Below are 20,109 nucleotides of genomic sequence, written 5' to 3'. Positions count from 1 at the left end.
TGTGAAATTGTATTTGTGAACTTCACTGTTCTTTCAAATTATATTTAAATACCTACCCACTCAGACAATTTTTTTTTTAACTATCTGCATGTTCTCCTCAGGTGGGAAAAAAGGTATCAGAGTTCTTGAATAATTTATGAAAGACAAAATGACAATACTATACAAGGTTTAACCTATTCACAATACTGTATTCAGCAAACGGGAACATTAATTTTAAAATGAGTAAGTAAACAAAATATGTGATTTTAGTAATTCTAAAATATGTTTACAGGAAGAACATAGAAGAGGCCTTAACATACATAAACGAACAATTGAGGCTGGGCACGATGGCTCGCCCCTGGAAGCCCAGCATTTTGGGAGGCCAATGCGTTTGGATCGCTTGAGGTCAGGAGTGCAAGGCCAGCCTGAAAAACAGGGTGAAACCCAGTCTTGACTAAAAATACAAAAATTAGCTGGACATTGTGGCGTGTGCCTACAATACCAGCTCCTCGGAAGGCTGAGGCAAGGGAATCGCTTAAAGCTGGGAGGCAGCGGTTGCAGCGGGCCAAGATCGTGCCACTTCACTCCGGCCTGGGTGAGAGAAGGAGACTCCATCTCAAAAGGAACACACACACACACACACACACACACACACACGCACACACACATCCCAAAAACTAATGAAGCAAATAAAGTGTGTTTGAGAAAAAATGCTCACAGGAAACTCACATATCCAACAGAAAAAAAAAAAAAAATCCTTTAAAACAAAAGTTCCAGGAGGGGCACATAAGAAAAAAAATTTAACACTTTGCATATACAGTGCAAATAGTAACCTGAAAAGAACCACGGGGGAAGAAACTCAAAATTTACAACTAAGTGCTCTAAAAGAAGTTGAAAGTCCCTCTCCACGTCCATGTATTGCAAACTTGATCCTAAAAACTGACAGGAGCAGAACAATAAAAATATATCGGAAAAGTGGTAAAACACTTCGGGTCTCATATAAGAATTGTAATGGAAAATGCATCAGTCTGCAGTTTTTCCATACATTTATGAACAAATTACATGTTTTCATACATAAATTTGCTTTTCAGTATTCCAGGAAATTAAGTTTTATATTAATAGTAAGCAATGTTAACTAAGCAGGTGTTTACGAAGGTAACTGACACTGGGTGTCCACAACATCATTCAGGTGGGCCTTAATTCCCAGCCAGTTTCCCTCCCTGGTCACATATTGAGGTTTCCCAGCCATTCTGCAATCTCTAATTGCAAAATGAAAGGAGGCAGTTACAAAACGTCCTGCAGTGCTTCAGCCCATTAACAGGAAATACCCAGGACGGGTAAGTTGGGAGGCAGAAACCAGATTGCTGTTTGCTAGGTGCTGAGAGAAGGGAGAAAATGAAAGGAACTGCTTGACTGGTAGTGCAGTTGTAGTTTGGAGTGATGAAAATGTTCTGGAAGTAGATGGAGAGAGTTGTTGCACAGCACAGATTGTGTTACATGCCAGGTAACGATTTCCATTAAAATGTTTAATTTTGTTACGTGAAATTCATCACCACAACAAAAGTCAACTATTTTTCCATTTTTCCTCTACCTATCCTTCGTTGCGTAACCCTCATCTCTTGGTGACACACGGTCATTTCTCTGGGAAGAGCCTGGCTCTCTGCGTGAAGGACCTCCTTCCTTTTAATTTTCTCATCCAGGTGACATGGGACATGTAACGTTAAAATGATTTAATATTGTGTAAAGATCTCAAAATCTGAAACACAATTTTTTCTTGTCTAAAACAACTTTTCAAAATTATTTCTGGTATGATTCTGTCCTTCTTTCCCTTAATTGCTAGACATTCATGACAACTTAAATATTTCTTCCGGCTTTGGATAATCCCATGGCTCCACAAGGCCAGTTCTACTAATGAAGCTGAAGGCAGACATTAATTCGTAAGAAAAAGTTCATTTTTAATTGTCATTTATTAGTTACTGAAGGTTTTTCTTTTCATATGAATTACTGATGACTACTAATGATGTAGAGAAAACAGGTAAAACCATGAAAGTCTTCGCTGAATATAAAGTTTACATACGTCGTCCTTTCTCAGCTGAAGAAGGTAAATTTTCCCATGTTCTTCAATCCGTCTCACACACACAAAGATTGCTGCCTTTGAATGACTGCACGCTAAAATTTTACATAAAAGCGCTCCCTCATCTCTAAGCGATTGGCTCTAGCTTAAACGTTGGCAAATTGACATGCACTAGTGCAGCTCTTCTCATGGTGACCAATATTTATTTTTACTGCAATTAGCAATACACTTAAAGGGGTCATTACAATGATGTACCTGTTTCAAAAATAGAAAACCTCCTCCTTTAACATACTCTTCACATGCTAATTCCTAGAGGTCAGTCTCTCACCTATGATGTGATCGCTGGCTAGTCTTCTAATGGAAATGTGCTAGCTTGTGTATTCTGAAATCAATAAATATTTAACTTCATCGATACTCTACACGTGAAATGTAAAATCGAAAATGCCAGGCTTCAGTTTCCTCCATATGATGATGGAGTCCTTGGTGAGAATTTTAATTTGTTCTGTTTAAATTTCTTTGCTTAGAACTGTTACTTTATTGTCTTACATTCTTCTGTTGAGGCGGCAATCTTACCCTTCGCAGTCTCAGCAATGTGACTTCTTTTTCAATTCTGCGTTTCACCTCGTGCTGCTTAGAACTAAATTCCCTCCTCAAATAATTTCAAATTCTACACTAAGGATGTAGTGTTAAGATTTCAACATCCCTGTACAATCTGAATGATTGCACACATCCCATATATTTACACCCCCCACATATTTCTATACACCATATCTTACTTTACACCCCCCATATATTTCACAACTCTGCACTTTTGTGGGATGCACTTAACTTAAAAATGCTGGCCTCCTTCAAGTCTACCTTTCAAGCGTTAATTTCATTAATCAATATTATTTAACATCAGGGATTGCTTATTTGCAACATGCTCTTTTACTTCTTAGTATCCTCGCATAACCAATGAGAATGCCTTGCACGCAAGTATTACTGAGGTCTCAGAAACTGGATGGCCAGGCACAGTGGCTCACACTGTGAGTCAGTGTGGAAGACTGAGGCAGGTGGACTGCGTGAGCCCAGGGCTTTAATGGCGGCTATGGCAATGTAATGAGATCCTGTCTCTACAAAAATAAGAAACAAGAAAAACAGATTTAGCTATGTGTGGTGGTGCATGCCTGCAGTCACAGCAACGCAGCAAGAGCTTGAACCCAGGAATTTGAGAGCGTAGGGAGCTATCATTGCACCAGCGCACTCTGGGCTGGTGAGAGCAAGACTCCAACCCACAAAGAAACGGAACAAACAATTTTTAGATTGGTATGCCGGGGGAACACTACCAAGGGACCAAGGAGATGGAAGAATTCCTTAAATTAAGAAGCCTTCTATCAAACAATACCGCTGGGAATTTTAGGAGAAATTAAGAGGAATTCTCCAGCAAACACGAGATTAAAACTCATGTTTTCTCACAATGTGAACCCCGGCACTTCGGGAGACAGAGGTGGGTGGATCATGTCGTCAAGAGATCAAGACCATCCTTGGCAACATGGTGAAACCGCATCTCTACCAAAAATACACAAATTAACTGGGCCGGGTGGCATGCGACTGTAGTCCCAGCTACTCGGGAGATCGAGGCAGGAGAATCGCTGGAACCTGGGAGGCAGAGGTTGCAGTGAGCTGAGATGACCCCACTGCACTCCAGTCTAGCGACAGAAGAAACCCTGAAACATAACACAAGAATCATTTTATTGGTGTGAGAGAGAGATGTGGGATAAATGCAGAGTGAAGAGAGAGCAGAATTTGATCAGTTAAATAGGTAAATACAATCTAGATAAGGACAAAAATATGTTAGGAGAAAAATGATAAATTACTGTTCCTATAATTCTGCTATGAGGAAAGCTGTATCGAAACATATGATTAGGGTCCACGAAATTCCATTCAAAGAAACTTAAATATTTACAAATCAAAAAATGACACTTCAGAAAAGTATGTTATCTTTAAAATTTGTATCATAACATACAATTCTTACAAATCCATTATGAAATATTAATTTTAAGAGTAGGCTATGTTCAATTTTAATAATCTTTAAGAATGGCCCATTTAACAACATGAAAATTTTCATATAGCTACAAAAAAGGTAGATATATTCTAATGCCTTGGTGTTGTCACAGGTAAGGAAATGCATATTCTCATATATGGCAGAGTAGTATTAATCTGCCCACTCCAGATCAATAGAGAAAAAAGTTACCACGTAATTATGTGCCTTAGAATGGAGCTACTCAGGAGGCTGAGGGAGGAGAATGGCATGAACCCGGGAGGCGGACATTGCAGTGAGCCGAGATGGCGCCACTGCACTCCAGTCTGGGTTACAGAGCGGGACTCCGTCTCAAAAAAGAAAGAAGAAGAGTGGAGCAGACAATGCAACTTCAACTTTAGAAAACATAGCTGATCAGTTCCACATGTGGTTGTTAAAACTCAAATGTTAGATTTTTGAAGGTGGGTTGCTAGAAAATACAATTGAGATACAGATCCAGGACTCAAAGGCCTCGAAATTCCCAGCCCTAGGCTGCTTGCCTGGCCTCCTCTCTGTTCCCTCTCTAATGCCGTCCCGCCCTCCCTGGAGTAGAACTGCAATGGATTGAGCCATAGGCCCTGGCTGATGATCTGGGGGACTGCAGAAGGGGGTCCACCGTAGGTCAGGTCACAGTTCAGAGCCCATTCCCCAGAGGCCAAGGAATGACCAGTGAGGTCCTTTCCCACGATGCACCTGCCACGGAACCCTCCTCAGCAATCTTGCCAAAACCCAGGCAGTCATTTTTTAGCCCAGCAGCTGAACGAGCTCAGGTAGGCAATGTTCTGCCTGCAGCTGGAGGCTCTATCTTTATGATCCCGGAACCACCGGACTGAAGTGCAATGAGACACCCCGTTCCCTGGGGGGAGAGGAGCCAGGAAGTTTCATGCCACACAGACCCTCCCACACACCAGCTCCCCTACTATGCTGGGAGGCACTCCTTACCAAGGATGCCAAAGCAATAGTCCTTCAGGATGACTTTCACTGTGGAAGTTAAAGTTGTGACAAAAGGAAATCTTCATTCAGCCGCCAGTAACTGGGGATGACTGAGTTCCTCCACCTGCCTGGCCAACAAGGAGAAACGGGATGGACTCGAAGCGACCATTTCATCTAGCTGGACTGAGGTGGCCTGCTAGCTGGAGTGAAGCATGAGTTTCCCATTCCCAGCTCTGCCACTGAGACACCGCGGGCCCCAGGGAGGCCTCAAACGGACTCAGACACTGGACCCCTCCCGCAGACCCAGGCTCCCCAGCCTGACCTGCACATCCATCGTGCAGCAAAGCAGGACTTCACCATGGTTTCTGACCCAGGACAACAACTGAGTGTGCCAAACAATTTACCTCTGGTCAAGGAGCCTCCAGACGACTCGTTGAGCAAGTCTCGTGACACCCTGCAATTTTCAAGAGCACAGAGAATCTGGAGCATCTGGCCTGTCGCCCTCGCTTGTTGCTTCTCTGTCGCTGTCTGTCGAGGAGGCAACCTCACAACTGTGGTGGTTTTTGGGGTGGGGAGAGCCAGGCCAAGAAACCTGCACTAACTAGGGAAAGGAGACAGAGGAAGTGGTTGCGGCCGAGGGCGGGGGGCGGGGTGATATAAGGCGGCTGCTTCCTCAGGGTTCAGGAGCCGCAGGAGGCCCTTGTGTGCTGGATGTTGGACACGCTCTGCTGACGTCCAGGTGTGTGGTGTCCTCTTGTCCTGGGCTTCCTGACGGGTGGGCCTGTCCACCTGAGGGAAGCCCTGTAGGTAGAAGGGGCTGCAGGGTCGTGCCTGGCGCTCCCTATGGGAATGGCTTGGGTGCAAAGGAGGTTATGTATGCTCAGGGCCTACACCCCTTTGGGTCCAGCGCCAGCAGGGGGGAGACAGGCGCTTCAGCGCTATGGGAGCCTCTGGGTCGGCAAGGCAGTGCACAACGGTGTGCACGCTGGCTGTCCATGGCCAGCCCTGGAGGCTGGCCTCCGGTACGTCTAGGGCATAGGACGGGAGCCCCTTTGGAATGCTCCTTTCCGTACAGCACCCTCCGGGAGGAAGCCTGCTACGCGGAGTCTGTATTGTCATAGACCTGCCAGAGGGCGTGCCGGCCTTCTGGCCTCTGGAGCAGACGAATTCCACCTCAGCCTAACCAAGAGACTTTCCTCCCACGCGCCCGCCCAGACCCACTTTCCCCAGGCCGCCTCGGCTGCCCTCGCCCCAGCAGCCAGAGAGACTTCTCCTCTGGATCTGCAGTATTCCATTCCATCTACCTGGCCTGCCCAGTGAAGTGAGATGTTTCATACGTGCCGTGTGGGTCAATGGCTTGCCACACTCAGGATGTCAGTGAGGGCACAGGGCTTCCATGCCCAAGATTCCAAAGGCCACGCAGCCCGCGTGTGCCTGGATGCAGCGCTACCTGGCGCAAGCCCCGAGGGCTTCTCAGAGGAGGCATAGCTCGGGAGGTTGGGACTGCAGGCCAGCCTAGGTTGCTGCTGCCCGGGGAGACGCCCACCGCCCTCGCACTGACTGGCCGCCAGGGGAGAACCGCGGTCTTGGAGGGGCTCCTGGTGCCCTTTGGTCTCCATGTCTTCCCGCGGCTCCCTGCGCCCTTTGCGTGCAGTCCCTTAGGGGGCGCCTGCTAGCCCGGCGCATGCGCCCTGAGGGCCCGCCGTCCCACCGGCTGCGGTGAAGGGCAGCGGCAGGGTTCCTGCGGTGAGGGTCCGGCAGCACAGGCGGTGGTCAGTGGGAGTCCGAAGGGGGGCACCGTCTTCAGGATGGAGTCTCTACAGGAGGGGGAGGCCGGGGCGCAGAGCGAGCAGGTAGCTTTGGGGGAGGAGGCGGTGCTGGGAGCGGATGACATAATGGCGGAGGTGGAGGTGGTGGCCCACCAGGAAGCCGACGAGAAGCGGCAGGAGCAGGTCCAGCGGGCACAGCCTGGCCCTGGGCCCATGAGCCCAGAGTCTGCACTGGAGGAGCTGCTGGCCGTTCAGGTGGAGCTGGAGCCGGTTAATGCCCGAGCCAGGAAGGCCTTTTCTCAGCAGAGGGAAAAGATGGAGCGGAGGCGCAAGCCCCACCTGGACCGCAGAGGCGCCATCATCCAGAGCATGCCTGGCTTCTGGGCCAATGTTGTATCCTTTGCAGTGTTTCTTCTGCTTTTCCAGTTGAGAGGTGCTCTTGGGAAGTGTAAGGAACTTACGGGCGGCTCGGCGTCGATGTGACCATTTGGGGAACACGGGTGAGTGTCCACAGACAAATGTGGCTGAAGAAAGCCAGAGCAGACACGGGTACTATTTTCCTGCGTGCGTGAGAGAAACGCTTCATGGTGCCAAGCAGCAGACGTTTGGGGCATCTTTCTGAAGAGCAGAAGCGAGTTCTCAGCAGAACACGTGTTGCTGTGAATCAAGCTATTGTTAAGGGACTGTGACTGCTCCGCCTTGCCAGTCCGATCTGGGACTGGGCTTCTTCGGGTATGAGCAGATTCTGCCAGGCCTCAGACACCGGCAGTTCTCTGCATATCGCCCCTCCCCGTGTCAGTGCGGTCAGCCTCACAATGATACACCCTCGGTGAACCCCGAGAGGTCTGAATTCAGGGGGAGGGAGAGGAGAAAGGGAGGTCATTCATGGATGCAGATCTGAAAAAATCCCCTAGCCGCCCCTCTGGGTGCTCTTAGGCCTTCCCCGTTGCTTCTAGCTTTTCTTTCCGTTGCATCTCAAGGCTCTTTGACCTCAATCAGATTGCAAACCACCCTCAGATGTCGGCCCTGCTCACTGACCAAGATGAAGACATGCTGAGCTACATGATCAACTTGGAGGTGAGGCCGGGAAGACTAAGGCTGGAGGGTTGAGTGGGGGAGGGCAAGGGACATAATTTATTCCTGCAGGCAACAGTGGGCACCTCAGCCAAAAAGGTGTTTAAGCTTTCTCCACCTTGTCCGGACAGGTGAAAGAAGCGAAGCATCCCGTTCATCTCTGCCAGATCATGTTGTTCTTTCGGAGTAACCCCTACTTCCAGAATAAAGTGATTACCAAGGAATATCTCGTGAACGTCACAGGTGACAGGTGGCTCCCAGGATGGGTAGTGGAAGGAGGAAGGTGGGTGGATCAGTGCCAACGTGTTCCAGCCCCCTTACCAAAACATCCTCTGTCTGTAGAATACAGGGCTTCTCATTCCACTCCAATTCAGTGGTGTCAGGATTATGAAGTTGAGGCCTATCGCCGCAGACACAACAACAGCGGTCTTAACTTCTTCAACTGGTTTTCTGACCACAACTTCGCAGGATCCAATAGGATTGCTGAGGTGGGTCCTTGCTGGGAAACATGAGGAATGACCCCGGTGTGTTCCCAGCTGCTTGGGTCACCAGTCTGAGCTCTCATGAGGCCTTTTCCGGTTGATTCCCCTGACAGATCCTATGTAAGGACCTGTGGCGCAATCCCCTGCAATACTACAGGAGGATGAAGCCACCTGAAGAGGAAACAGAGATTTCAGGTGAGGCGTACAGTTGGAACTGGAGCTGTCTGATACCCGGGATAAGGGTGTTGACACACCTCTCTATTCAGGGAGCCTGGAGGCTCATTTCAGAAATGTAGAACCTGGGGGTCCGTCTTATCCATGTGGAAATTCCTTGAGAGGAAGACACAGCATGACAGAATCCAGGACATTCATGGCATTGGGCTGAAAAAGGCACATGAGACACTGCACTGCAAAGCAGGTTATAACTGTGGAGTCTTAAGCCCGGGGAAGCATAGTGCGTGTCCACACTCACTGAGAAGTAAAGCCGAGTTATTACCTTCAATCTGTGGCACTTGGTTCCATGGCCGTCAACCCGACGGGGAGTCATCTTACCAACCCCTAAAGCTTGGGCTCCCGGAATGTGCCTGGTTGTCCTCCTTGCCACAGACCACAAAGGACTGTTTAGATCGATGGATTTCCTTAAGCTATTACCCCATCGGATTTCCGTGTGCTTTTAGTGTACAACGCGTCTTGTTAGCTGACTCCTGTCACAGAGAATACTGGAAATGGGGCAGGTATTGCAGAGAATAGTTTGTAACACATGCACGGCAGGAGGAAGTTGAAGAGATCACAAAAGGGGAAGGGGTAGTCTTTTCTCAGCAGGCCGTAAAATTAAAACATTTTAAATGGTGGCTCAGAGGAGATGCAATTTGACATGTGTTTGTGTTTCTCTAGGGAACGCGCAGATGTTGGGTTGAATATGATGGAGCATCGGACACAGGTGCTGTGTTCACCTAACACGGCAGAACTCCTGAAAACTTACTACAGTATGCAGGATGTCAGCACTCAGCATGGTCTTGTGCACAGGAACTAAAGGACAAGCAGATCCAGTCACAGCAAATGAAGACAGGAAGCGGGGTGGGGGAATTGAATTGTATGGAATAAAAAATAAACAGTATTAAGGATGTGTGGCTCTGTGTGTGTGTGTGTGTGTGTGTGTCTGTGTGTCTGTGTGTGTGTGTCGGTTGATCCCCTGGATTCCGCTGTCATAATGAATTGATCAATCTATATGTTTGATTCTCTTCATGAAAATGACCAGTCTGTGTGGGAGCTGGGCCTCTGAATTTGTAGAGTGAATTGGTGTGAAATGTTTTGGGATTCTTTCTATAGCACAGAGTTGGGGAGGTACAAGAAACAGAAGACAGTTAAGTTGACAGCTTACTTCATCCTATGGAAGCAGAGATAGTTCAATGACATTGGGTGATGGACACTGAGATATCCAGGGCCCAGTTTGCTGGGGTAAGGTACCTGCAAAATCCTTCATTTTGGGTATCATCAGTCACATTAAGATAGCACAGGATAATGGAAATGTTAACGTTATCTTTCGTGTCGAATTCACAGCTTATTTTTCTTTAAAGGCGAATGCATAATCTTTTTCTGGGACAATCAGCCTCTCAGGACTTCTCACACACCAACGTGAGAAGAAATGAGCACATAAGGTATATGGAAGCCTTATGGGAAAGGTTTCAGAGGCATATGAGAAGACATTCAGGATACGCCCTTTTTTTTTTTTTTTTTTTTTTTTTTCTGGCGTAGGTGACTAAGGCAAAACACAAACATGCAGAAGTGAGGGGAAAGGTGGTGGATTTGTGGAATATAAGATTGCCTGAGGATCCATGCCTGGACTGTCTTGTCACTTGATGACCCAGAATATGGACGATGTTGTTGATGTTTACATCTTTAGCTGGGTTAAGCTTTTCTCCAAGATGCTTCTTTAGGTGAGGAGGCGAAAATGTACGTAGCTAACACCAATGCGAGTGCATTTTGTGCATTTTTTTCTTTACGATTTTCCTTAAATTTTTATTAAAGCAATGACCTGGTCTATTAAATATAATACTATAATGTACAAATCAAACCTGGACACTTACCATAACTCTGATACGTAAGAAATTCCTCTTGGATGGTCAGAATGATCTCTACCACGTCCCCCAACGTTGCCGTCACGGTCACTACATTTACGACAGGTTTGCTACGGTCGGCATGAACATCTTCAGAAAACCATTTGACAGAACCGGAAACTATTATAGTACCTATATCCTCCAGAGGAATGTTCATCCCGACTAGAATAACCACAATCATGGTATCCATAACCTCTAGGTGGTGGACCATCATCCCTGGTGTCTCAGGAACTCGTATGAATTCTGCTTCCGTAAGTTAAAGCAACAAATTCTAAATTATCAACTTCTCGTATCCCAAACATAACTAACTTACAACTTAAACACAATAAAGGACCAAACACACGAATAGTTGTTTCTCCAAATACTATATGCAAATGCTCAAAAGGCACATGGAAGAAATCATCATAATTAGTTATTCAGAAAATGCATTTCAAAACCAAAATGAGATAGCATACTTCACACACACTGGAATGGGAATACATTTTAAAAAGCAGGAAATATCAAGTGTTTGAGAGGACGTAGATAATTTGGAACCCTGACACAATGCTAGCTGGAATGGAAAATGATGCAGCTACTATGAAGAAATGTGGTGGTTCCCCAAGAAAATAAACACAATTATCACAGGACCAAGCAATTCCATTCTCACATACTGAGAAATGAATAAGGGTGCCCAGACAAATAGGTATGTAGAAATACAGTGGTGGAAACAACCCAAATAAAATAATGGGTCAGCAGCTTGTGTAAGGAAAGAAGTGCTACAATGTAAACGATCCTTCAGGGCATCGTGCAAAGGAAAGGAGACAGTTATAAAAAGTCCTGTATTGTTTGAGCCCACCAACATGAAATACCCGGAACAGGTACCTTCAGAGGCAGAAAACAGATTGCTGTTTGTTAGGGGCTGAGGGAAGGGAGAAAACGAAAGGAACTGCTTAACGGGTAGTGGGGTTGTAGTTTGGAGTGATGAAAATGTTCTGGAACTAGATGGAGGTGGTTGTTGCACAACACAGGTTGTATTAAGCGCCACTTAACTATTTACCTTAAAATGTTTAATTTTGTTTTGTGAATTTCATCACCACAACAAAAGTCAACAATTTTTCCATTTTTCCTTTGCCTATCCTTTGTTGCGTGTAACCCTCATCTCTTGGTGACACATGGTCGTTCTCTGGGAGGAGCCTGGCTCTCTGCGTGAAGGACCTCCGTAATTCTCTCATCCACATGACATGGGACATTGAATGTTAAAATGATTTCATATTATGTAAAGAACACAGATTCTGAAACACAATATTTTTCTTGTCTAAAACCACTTTTTACAATGATTTCTTGTATGACTCTGTCCTTCTTTCCCTAAATTCCTAGACTTCCGTGACAACTAAAACATTTCTCCCGGCTTTGGATAATCCCATGGCTCCACAAGGCCTGTTCTACCAACGAGCTGAAGGCAGACATTAATTCTTAAGTCAAAGTTCATTTTTAATTGTTAGTAACCAGTTAGTTATTATTTTTCTCAGATTACTATACATAAGATTTTTTCCATACCTACAAGACCAAGCAACTTTCAGTTTCTACTAAAACTTAAAATATAAAAGTATAACTGTGAACAAAAAATGGACTTTCTGCTATGTACCAGGAAGTGTGCTAGACGTAAGAGAAATAAAAGCAACAAGGAAAACTTAAATATGTACTTAAGTCAATTTAACGATCAACACATTAATACATGGTGCAGTGAGGACAAAATACCCACAATTTACAGTGAAGAAAAACATGTAAAATGTAAGCTGTTTTTGAAGCATAAATGGCTATTTGTGAGACACACGCTGGGAAGATTAACTCTCAAGAAGTCCAGCAAAGCACGTTGGTGATAGCATAAAGAGTAACGGGAACTAACAGGAGATTGGGGTGATGCAGTAAAACAGAACAACTTGAAAGTGTCCAGAATGCAATGATTTTCATGGTAATATAAAGGAATTCCGTACGTAATAGAAGGACACAACTCTTTAAAGCTGCGATAAACACACAATCCCCAGAATTTAAGATTCAATGAGACAGAGACCATTGGTTGGATCAAAATAAGTCCTCAAACACACTGGGAAAAAGGAGTCATTAGGTATTCATGTTACAACAAATCACTGCGTTAACAGGATAACAATATTTGTAGGAGAGAAAGAGCAAGGATGGGGCAAAAATGCCAGTTAGTCATTCTGTTACCCAATTTCAATCTTCTCATGTTCGTTTCTACTTTCAAGTACTTAACACTTCCTTAAATGTAAAAATCTGGTTGAAATATACTTTCTCAAGAATGTATTTTCAGAAAATGTGAAAGAATCTTTTCTTCTTGTGAGTCTGTCTTGGTGTCTCTCTGTAGACATTTTCCACCTTGTAAGTTTGTCTAGCTGTCTATCCATAGCTTGTCTATGCTATAGATGTATTTCCATGAATTGGAACTAAATCCATTAATAGCTTTTAGGAAATACTGACTGATTTCTCTCCTTTCTGTGAGAGTTCCTTCTAAGTTTGAATGCTGCTTGAAAGCTTTGAAGATCTATTTACACTTGTATTGGAATACTAACATACAAACAGGACTGCCATACGTTCATTTACGTAACGTTTATTCCAATATCCTTCCAACTACACTTGCACTTCCTCAGGCAAAAAGAAGAGGATATCTAAAGCATTTCAGATCACATGACATTACGCCACCTTCAAAAGTTTAGTAATACCAAAAAGATCCTGAAATGCTGTTAAGTGAAAAGCAGTTTGGAGATTAAGAATAAGGGACGGTTACATCTCCATTCATATCCTCGACAGCATTTTTAGCATCTGCAGCGTTCTCAAAATACATGCAAAGCATTTGAGCTTGCTGATTTCCCCTTCATTTCACAGAAGAACTAAATTATGTGAAAATATCTTACATTTATATAATGGACTCAACGGAGTACTAAGAAACCAAAAACGAAATTGCATTTCACATCATTACTGTGATTCTTACTACTATGTCATCTCAATCGTCAGCCTATTTTATTCCAATTTGTTCTCCACCTCCACAACACACTTACTTTTGCTCATTTTCCTTTCTCAGCAACAGGTGACCTTTACCACAGACCCTTCACCTGCTGCCATGAGAATTTTCCCAATATGAAATATAAACTTGAAAATTACAGTTTAATAACAAATAACTATTTCAACTTATGTCTCCAGTAAACATATTAACTATACATTTACTTTGGAAAAGTAGAGATAAATAGCACCGACATATTAATGTGTATGTATATGCATATATACACACGTATACATACATACACACATATATATACACACACACATACATACATACAACACACATACACATACACACACACACACACACACACATAAACAAACATATGTATAACAGTTGCCTGCCAATATGGGAACATATTTCCCAAATATTGCTTTAGGCGTCTTTTCATTGGTTTCTAAATGGAGGCCACCAATGTTAAGCTTGGCAGGCCGATCTGCTTCCGTCAGTTTGCTGTAAATGGTTAAAAAAAAAAAAAAAAAAAAAAAAAAAGTCTATATTTAGGTAATCATAAATAAGCCAAAAAGATAAAATTTTGTTACACACTCTGTTGAAAACTCAAGTGAGATTCCCTTACAGAGGCTGACAGCTTTCTAGTAATTCTTCTTTTTTTTTTTTCATGAAATGACCGTGACTTTTACAATGCAAAACTGGAGATGTTTACTGAGCACATGCATTAAGGGATCAAACACGAATTCCATTATTCAAATTCTGTGAAAAGTTTTCCAGGATTAAAAATAACACCTCAGAATAAATTAACCCACCACACACTCTGTAGGATAATGTAGCCCAGCTCTGTCTTACAATTTATAGCCCTTTTCATCTTTGTATTCACATCATTCATTTATTTGTTTCAGTGTCCCAAGTTATATGAAAGAATGTGTCATCTAAAAAAATAACATTCTTTGTTCAAAGTGACCTGCCACATTACTTGTTATGAATTGTTTCTTGCTTGTTCTGCTAACACTTACATAAAACGTCCAAGCTACTTGGGAGGCTCAGGCAAGAAAATCACTTGTATCTGGCGGGGGGTAGAGATTGTACTGACTGAGATTGCACTACTGTACTCCAGCCAGGATGATAAAAACTCCATCACCATCATCGTCATCCTCGTCGTCATCCAATAAAATATAAAATAAAATAAATCCTTATGGAGCAAATTAACCCGTCACATTTCTACCCTACAGTGCATTGTACTGGTGTTCTCTATTATGCCCTGAACACATAAATCATTCTCTTGTAAAGTCACATTCGCACTTACGTTTACCGAGGCATTGTTCACAATAGCAAAGACATGGAACCAACTCACATGCCTACCAGTGATACCCTGGAAAAAGACAATGAGGCACATACACACCATGGAATAGTAAGCATAACCATACAAACGATGTGTTTCTGTCCTTTGCAGGGACATGGGTGATGCTGGAAAGCATCATTCTCAGCAAAATAACACCAGAACAAAAAGGAAAACACTGCATGTTCTCGCTCTTAAGTTGGGTGTGAACAATGAAAACACATGGATACAGGCAGGGCAACATCACACACTGGGGCCTGTCGGTTGGTGGAGGGCTAGTGGAGGGATAGCATTAGGAGAAATACCTAATGTATGTGACGGTTGATGGGTGCAGCAAACCACCATAGCACGTGTATACCTAGGTAACAGAACTGCACATTCTGCACGTGTACCCCAGAGCTTAAAGTATTTTTAAAAAAGAAATACATATAGACATATACTCTACGTGTATTAAAATATAAACAATGCATAAATTTCATCTCTATGCAAATACATATATAAATACAGATACATGTATTGTATATGTTTACGAATACTTATATTTTTAAATCCATCATATAGATTACATGGTTTATACATACATTAAATTATAAGATATGAACTTCAAAGTGTAAGTTATACTTTTCTATGACATGTAAATTCCATATTACTTGATGGACAGTAAAACATTTTACATGGCATATATTTCATGAGTTCCATGTAACACTGAGGCATAAATAATGGGAACTCTGGTGAAAAGAGTGAAATCAAATAGTAGAGGGAATTTAGAGGAAAGCTCTAAACAAAAACAGCCTACATACTCAGGATCGTTACCTGAATATTCCTTATGCCCTCAACCAAGTAACTTTAGGCAAGCACAACTTATACAGTCACATGAAAGGAGTGAGTGTATCGTCTCCTCTGCCATTCCGTTTGTTGAAGCGTCATCATTTGTTTGGTCTCTCTGCTTGATTCTGATACTCACTTACTCACTTGCAGCTTACAGTTTGTTCTCCCAGTAGCCAGAATTACACTCAGAGTAAAACCGAAAGGATAGGTCTTTGATCTCACTCAAGCATTTTCCTTCATTCTTGTCTTGCCACATGATGGGAGTATGACTCCTTGCTTCGTTCTAGTCTCAGAATTATTTCAATGGTTATTATCTCGGCCTAGAATTATCTTCCCCCATCTATGTTCCTAGATTACTTCCCTAATAATAATTACTGCCGCCCTGAGACTTTGGTAGCCTAGTGACTCTAACTAGTGATACTACAGTCTTGGCAGGCTATGATAAAACACCAGAGGAAAAGAAAAACAAAAATTTTGGCTTCAGCCTTCTCAAATATCTCTGAATATACTTTCAGCCTTCTCAAATATCTCTGAATATACCTCCAATAAATACAGTTTTTCTACATAACAACCGCTTTCTACTTAATTCCTGAAGTAATTCTTGGTGTTGGATTCATTTCATTCTTCACATTGATTCAAAGCGTATATGTAACGTGAAGGCGAATTCAGAATTTCATGTGTCAGCAAATAAAATGTTCAAAATGATGCAAAATACAAATGTGAAATTGTATTTGTGAACTTCACTGTTCTTTCAAATTATATTTAAATACCTACCCACTCAGACAATTTTTTTTTAACTATCTGCCTGTTCTCCTCAGGTGGGAAAAAAGGTATCAGAGTTCTTGAATAATTTATGAAAGACAAAATGACAATACTATACAAGGTTTAACCTATTCACAATACTGTATTCAGCAAACGGGAACATTAATTTTAAAATGAGTAAGTAAACAAAATATGTGATTTTAGTAATTCTAAAATATGTGTACAGGAAGAACATAGAAGAGGCCTTAACATACATAAACGAACAATTGAGGCTGGGCACCATGGCTCGCCCCTGGAAGCCCAGCATTTTGGGAGGCCAATGCGTTTGGATCGCTTGAGGTCAGGAGTGCAAGGCCAGCCTGAAAAACAGGGTGAAACCCAGTCTTGACTAAAAATACAAAAATTAGCTGGACATTGTGGCGTGTGCCTACAATACCAGCTCCTCGGAAGGCTGAGGCAAGGGAATCGCTTAAAGCTGGGAGGCAGCGGTTGCAGCGGGCCAAGATCGTGCCACTTCACTCCGGCCTGGGTGAGAGAAGGAGACTCCATCTCAAAAGAAACACACACACACACACACACACACACACACACACGCACACACACATCCCAAAAACTAATGAAGCAAATAAAGTGTGTTTGAGAAAAAATGCTCACAGGAAACTCACATATCCAACAGAAAAAAAAAAAAAATCCTTTAAAACAAAAGTTCCAGGAGGGGCACATAAGAAAAAAAATTTAACACTTTGCATATACAGTGCAAATAGTAACCTGAAAAGAACCACGGGGGAAGAAACTCAAAATTTACAACTAAGTGCTCTAAAAGAAGTTGAAAGTCCCTCTCCACGTCCATGTATTGCAAACTTGATCCTAAAAACTGACAGGAGCAGAACAATAAAAATATATCGGAAAAGTGGTAAAACACTTCGGGTCTCATATAAGAATTGTAATGGAAAATGCATCAGTCTGCAGTTTTTCCATACATTTATGAACAAATTACATGTTTTCATACATAAATTTGCTTTTCAGTATTCCAGGAAATTAAGTTTTATATTAATAGTAAGCAATGTTAACTAAGCAGGTGTTTACGAAGGTAACTGACACTGGGTGTCCACAACATCATTCAGGTGGGCCATAATTCCCAGCCAGTTTCCCTCCCTGGTCACATATTGAGGTTTCCCAGCCATTCTGCAATCTCTAATTGCAAAATGAAAGGAGGCAGTTACAAAACGTCCTGCAGTGCTTCAGCCCATTAACAGGAAATACCCAGGACGGGTAAGTTGGGAGGCAGAAACCAGATTGCTGTTTGCTAGGTGCTGAGAGAAGGGAGAAAATGAAAGGAACTGCTTGACTGGTAGTGCAGTTGTAGTTTGGAGTGATGAAAATGTTCTGGAAGTAGATGGAGAGAGTTGTTGCACAGCACAGATTGTGTTACATGCCAGGTAACGATTTCCATTAAAATGTTTAATTTTGTTACGTGAAATTCATCACCACAACAAAAGTCAACTATTTTTCCATTTTTCCTCTACCTATCCTTCGTTGCGTAACCCTCATCTCTTGGTGACACACGGTCATTTCTCTGGGAAGAGCCTGGCTCTCTGCGTGAAGGACCTCCTTCCTTTTAATTTTCTCATCCAGGTGACATGGGACATGTAACGTTAAAATGATTTAATATTGTGTAAAGATCTCAAAATCTGAAACACAATTTTTTCTTGTCTAAAACAACTTTTCAAAATTATTTCTGGTATGATTCTGTCCTTCTTTCCCTTAATTGCTAGACATTCATGACAACTTAAATATTTCTTCCGGCTTTGGATAATCCCATGGCTCCACAAGGCCAGTTCTACTAATGAAGCTGAAGGCAGACATTAATTCGTAAGAAAAAGTTCATTTTTAATTGTCATTTATTAGTTACTGAAGGTTTTTCTTTTCATATGAATTACTGATGACTACTAATGATGTAGAGAAAACAGGTAAAACCATGAAAGTCTTCGCTGAATATAAAGTTTACATACGTCGTCCTTTCTCAGCTGAAGAAGGTAAATTTTCCCATGTTCTTCAATCCGTCTCACACACACAAAGATTGCTGCCTTTGAATGACTGCACGCTAAAATTTTACATAAAAGCGCTCCCTCATCTCTAAGCGATTGGCTCTAGCTTAAACGTTGGCAAATTGACATGCACTAGTGCAGCTCTTCTCATGGTGACCAATATTTATTTTTACTGCAATTAGCAATACACTTAAAGGGGTCATTACAATGATGTACCTGTTTCAAAAATAGAAAACCTCCTCCTTTAACATACTCTTCACATGCTAATTCCTAGAGGTCAGTCTCTCACCTATGATGTGATCGCTGGCTAGTCTTCTAATGGAAATGTGCTAGCTTGTGTATTCTGAAATCAATAAATATTTAACTTCATCGATACTCTACACGTGAAATGTAAAATCGAAAATGCCAGGCTTCAGTTTCCTCCATATGATGATGGAGTCCTTGGTGAGAATTTTAATTTGTTCTGTTTAAATTTCTTTGCTTAGAACTGTTACTTTATTGTCTTACATTCTTCTGTTGAGGCGGCAATCTTACCCTTCGCAGTCTCAGCAATGTGACTTCTTTTTCAATTCTGCGTTTCACCTCGTGCTGCTTAGAACTAAATTCCCTCCTCAAATAATTTCAAATTCTACACTAAGGATGTAGTGTTAAGATTTCAACATCCCTGTACAATCTGAATGATTGCACACATCCCATATATTTACACCCCCCACATATTTCTATACACCATATCTTACTTTACACCCCCCATATATTTCACAACTCTGCACTTTTGTGGGATGCACTTAACTTAAAAATGCTGGCCTCCTTCAAGTCTACCTTTCAAGCGTTAATTTCATTAATCAATATTATTTAACATCAGGGATTGCTTATTTGCAACATGCTCTTTTACTTCTTAGTATCCTCGCATAACCAATGAGAATGCCTTGCACGCAAGTATTACTGAGGTCTCAGAAACTGGATGGCCAGGCACAGTGGCTCACACTGTGAGTCAGTGTGGAAGACTGAGGCAGGTGGACTGCGTGAGCCCAGGGCTTTAATGGCGGCTATGGCAATGTAATGAGATCCTGTCTCTACAAAAATAAGAAACAAGAAAAACAGATTTAGCTATGTGTGGTGGTGCATGCCTGCAGTCACAGCAACGCAGCAAGAGCTTGAACCCAGGAATTTGAGAGCGTAGGGAGCTATCATTGCACCAGCGCACTCTGGGCTGGTGAGAGCAAGACTCCAACCCACAAAGAAACGGAACAAACAATTTTTAGATTGGTATGCCGGGGGAACACTACCAAGGGACCAAGGAGATGGAAGAATTCCTTAAATTAAGAAGCCTTCTATCAAACAATACCGCTGGGAATTTTAGGAGAAATTAAGAGGAATTCTCCAGCAAACACGAGATTAAAACTCATGTTTTCTCACAATGTGAACCCCGGCACTTCGGGAGACAGAGGTGGGTGGATCATGTCGTCAAGAGATCAAGACCATCCTTGGCAACATGGTGAAACCGCATCTCTACCAAAAATACACAAATTAACTGGGCCGGGTGGCATGCGACTGTAGTCCCAGCTACTCGGGAGATCGAGGCAGGAGAATCGCTGGAACCTGGGAGGCAGAGGTTGCAGTGAGCTGAGATGACCC

At 42.9% G+C, this 20,109-nt stretch overlaps 1 protein-coding gene across 1 annotated transcript; it reads left to right on the top strand.

Annotated features, from left to right (window-relative positions):
- Nucleotides 1–6,729: 6,729 nt before the first annotated feature.
- On the top strand, nt 6,730–9,487 carry LOC141409527 (testis-specific Y-encoded protein 2-like). The gene is given in 7 exon segments (XM_074030524.1): nt 6,730–6,762; nt 6,764–7,207; nt 7,814–7,891; nt 8,020–8,131; nt 8,231–8,376; nt 8,484–8,565; nt 9,265–9,487. Coding segments are annotated over 7 exon segments (918 nt in total). The 3' UTR covers nt 9,288–9,487.
- Nucleotides 9,488–20,109: the final 10,622 nt, after the last annotated feature.

Source organism: Macaca fascicularis, chromosome Y (genome assembly GCF_037993035.2).
Source record: "Macaca fascicularis isolate 582-1 chromosome Y, T2T-MFA8v1.1".
Lineage (NCBI taxonomy): Eukaryota > Metazoa > Chordata > Mammalia > Primates > Cercopithecidae > Macaca > Macaca fascicularis.
Note: the sequence above shows the minus strand (reverse complement) of the source record. Positions and strands in the feature narration are given on the sequence as shown.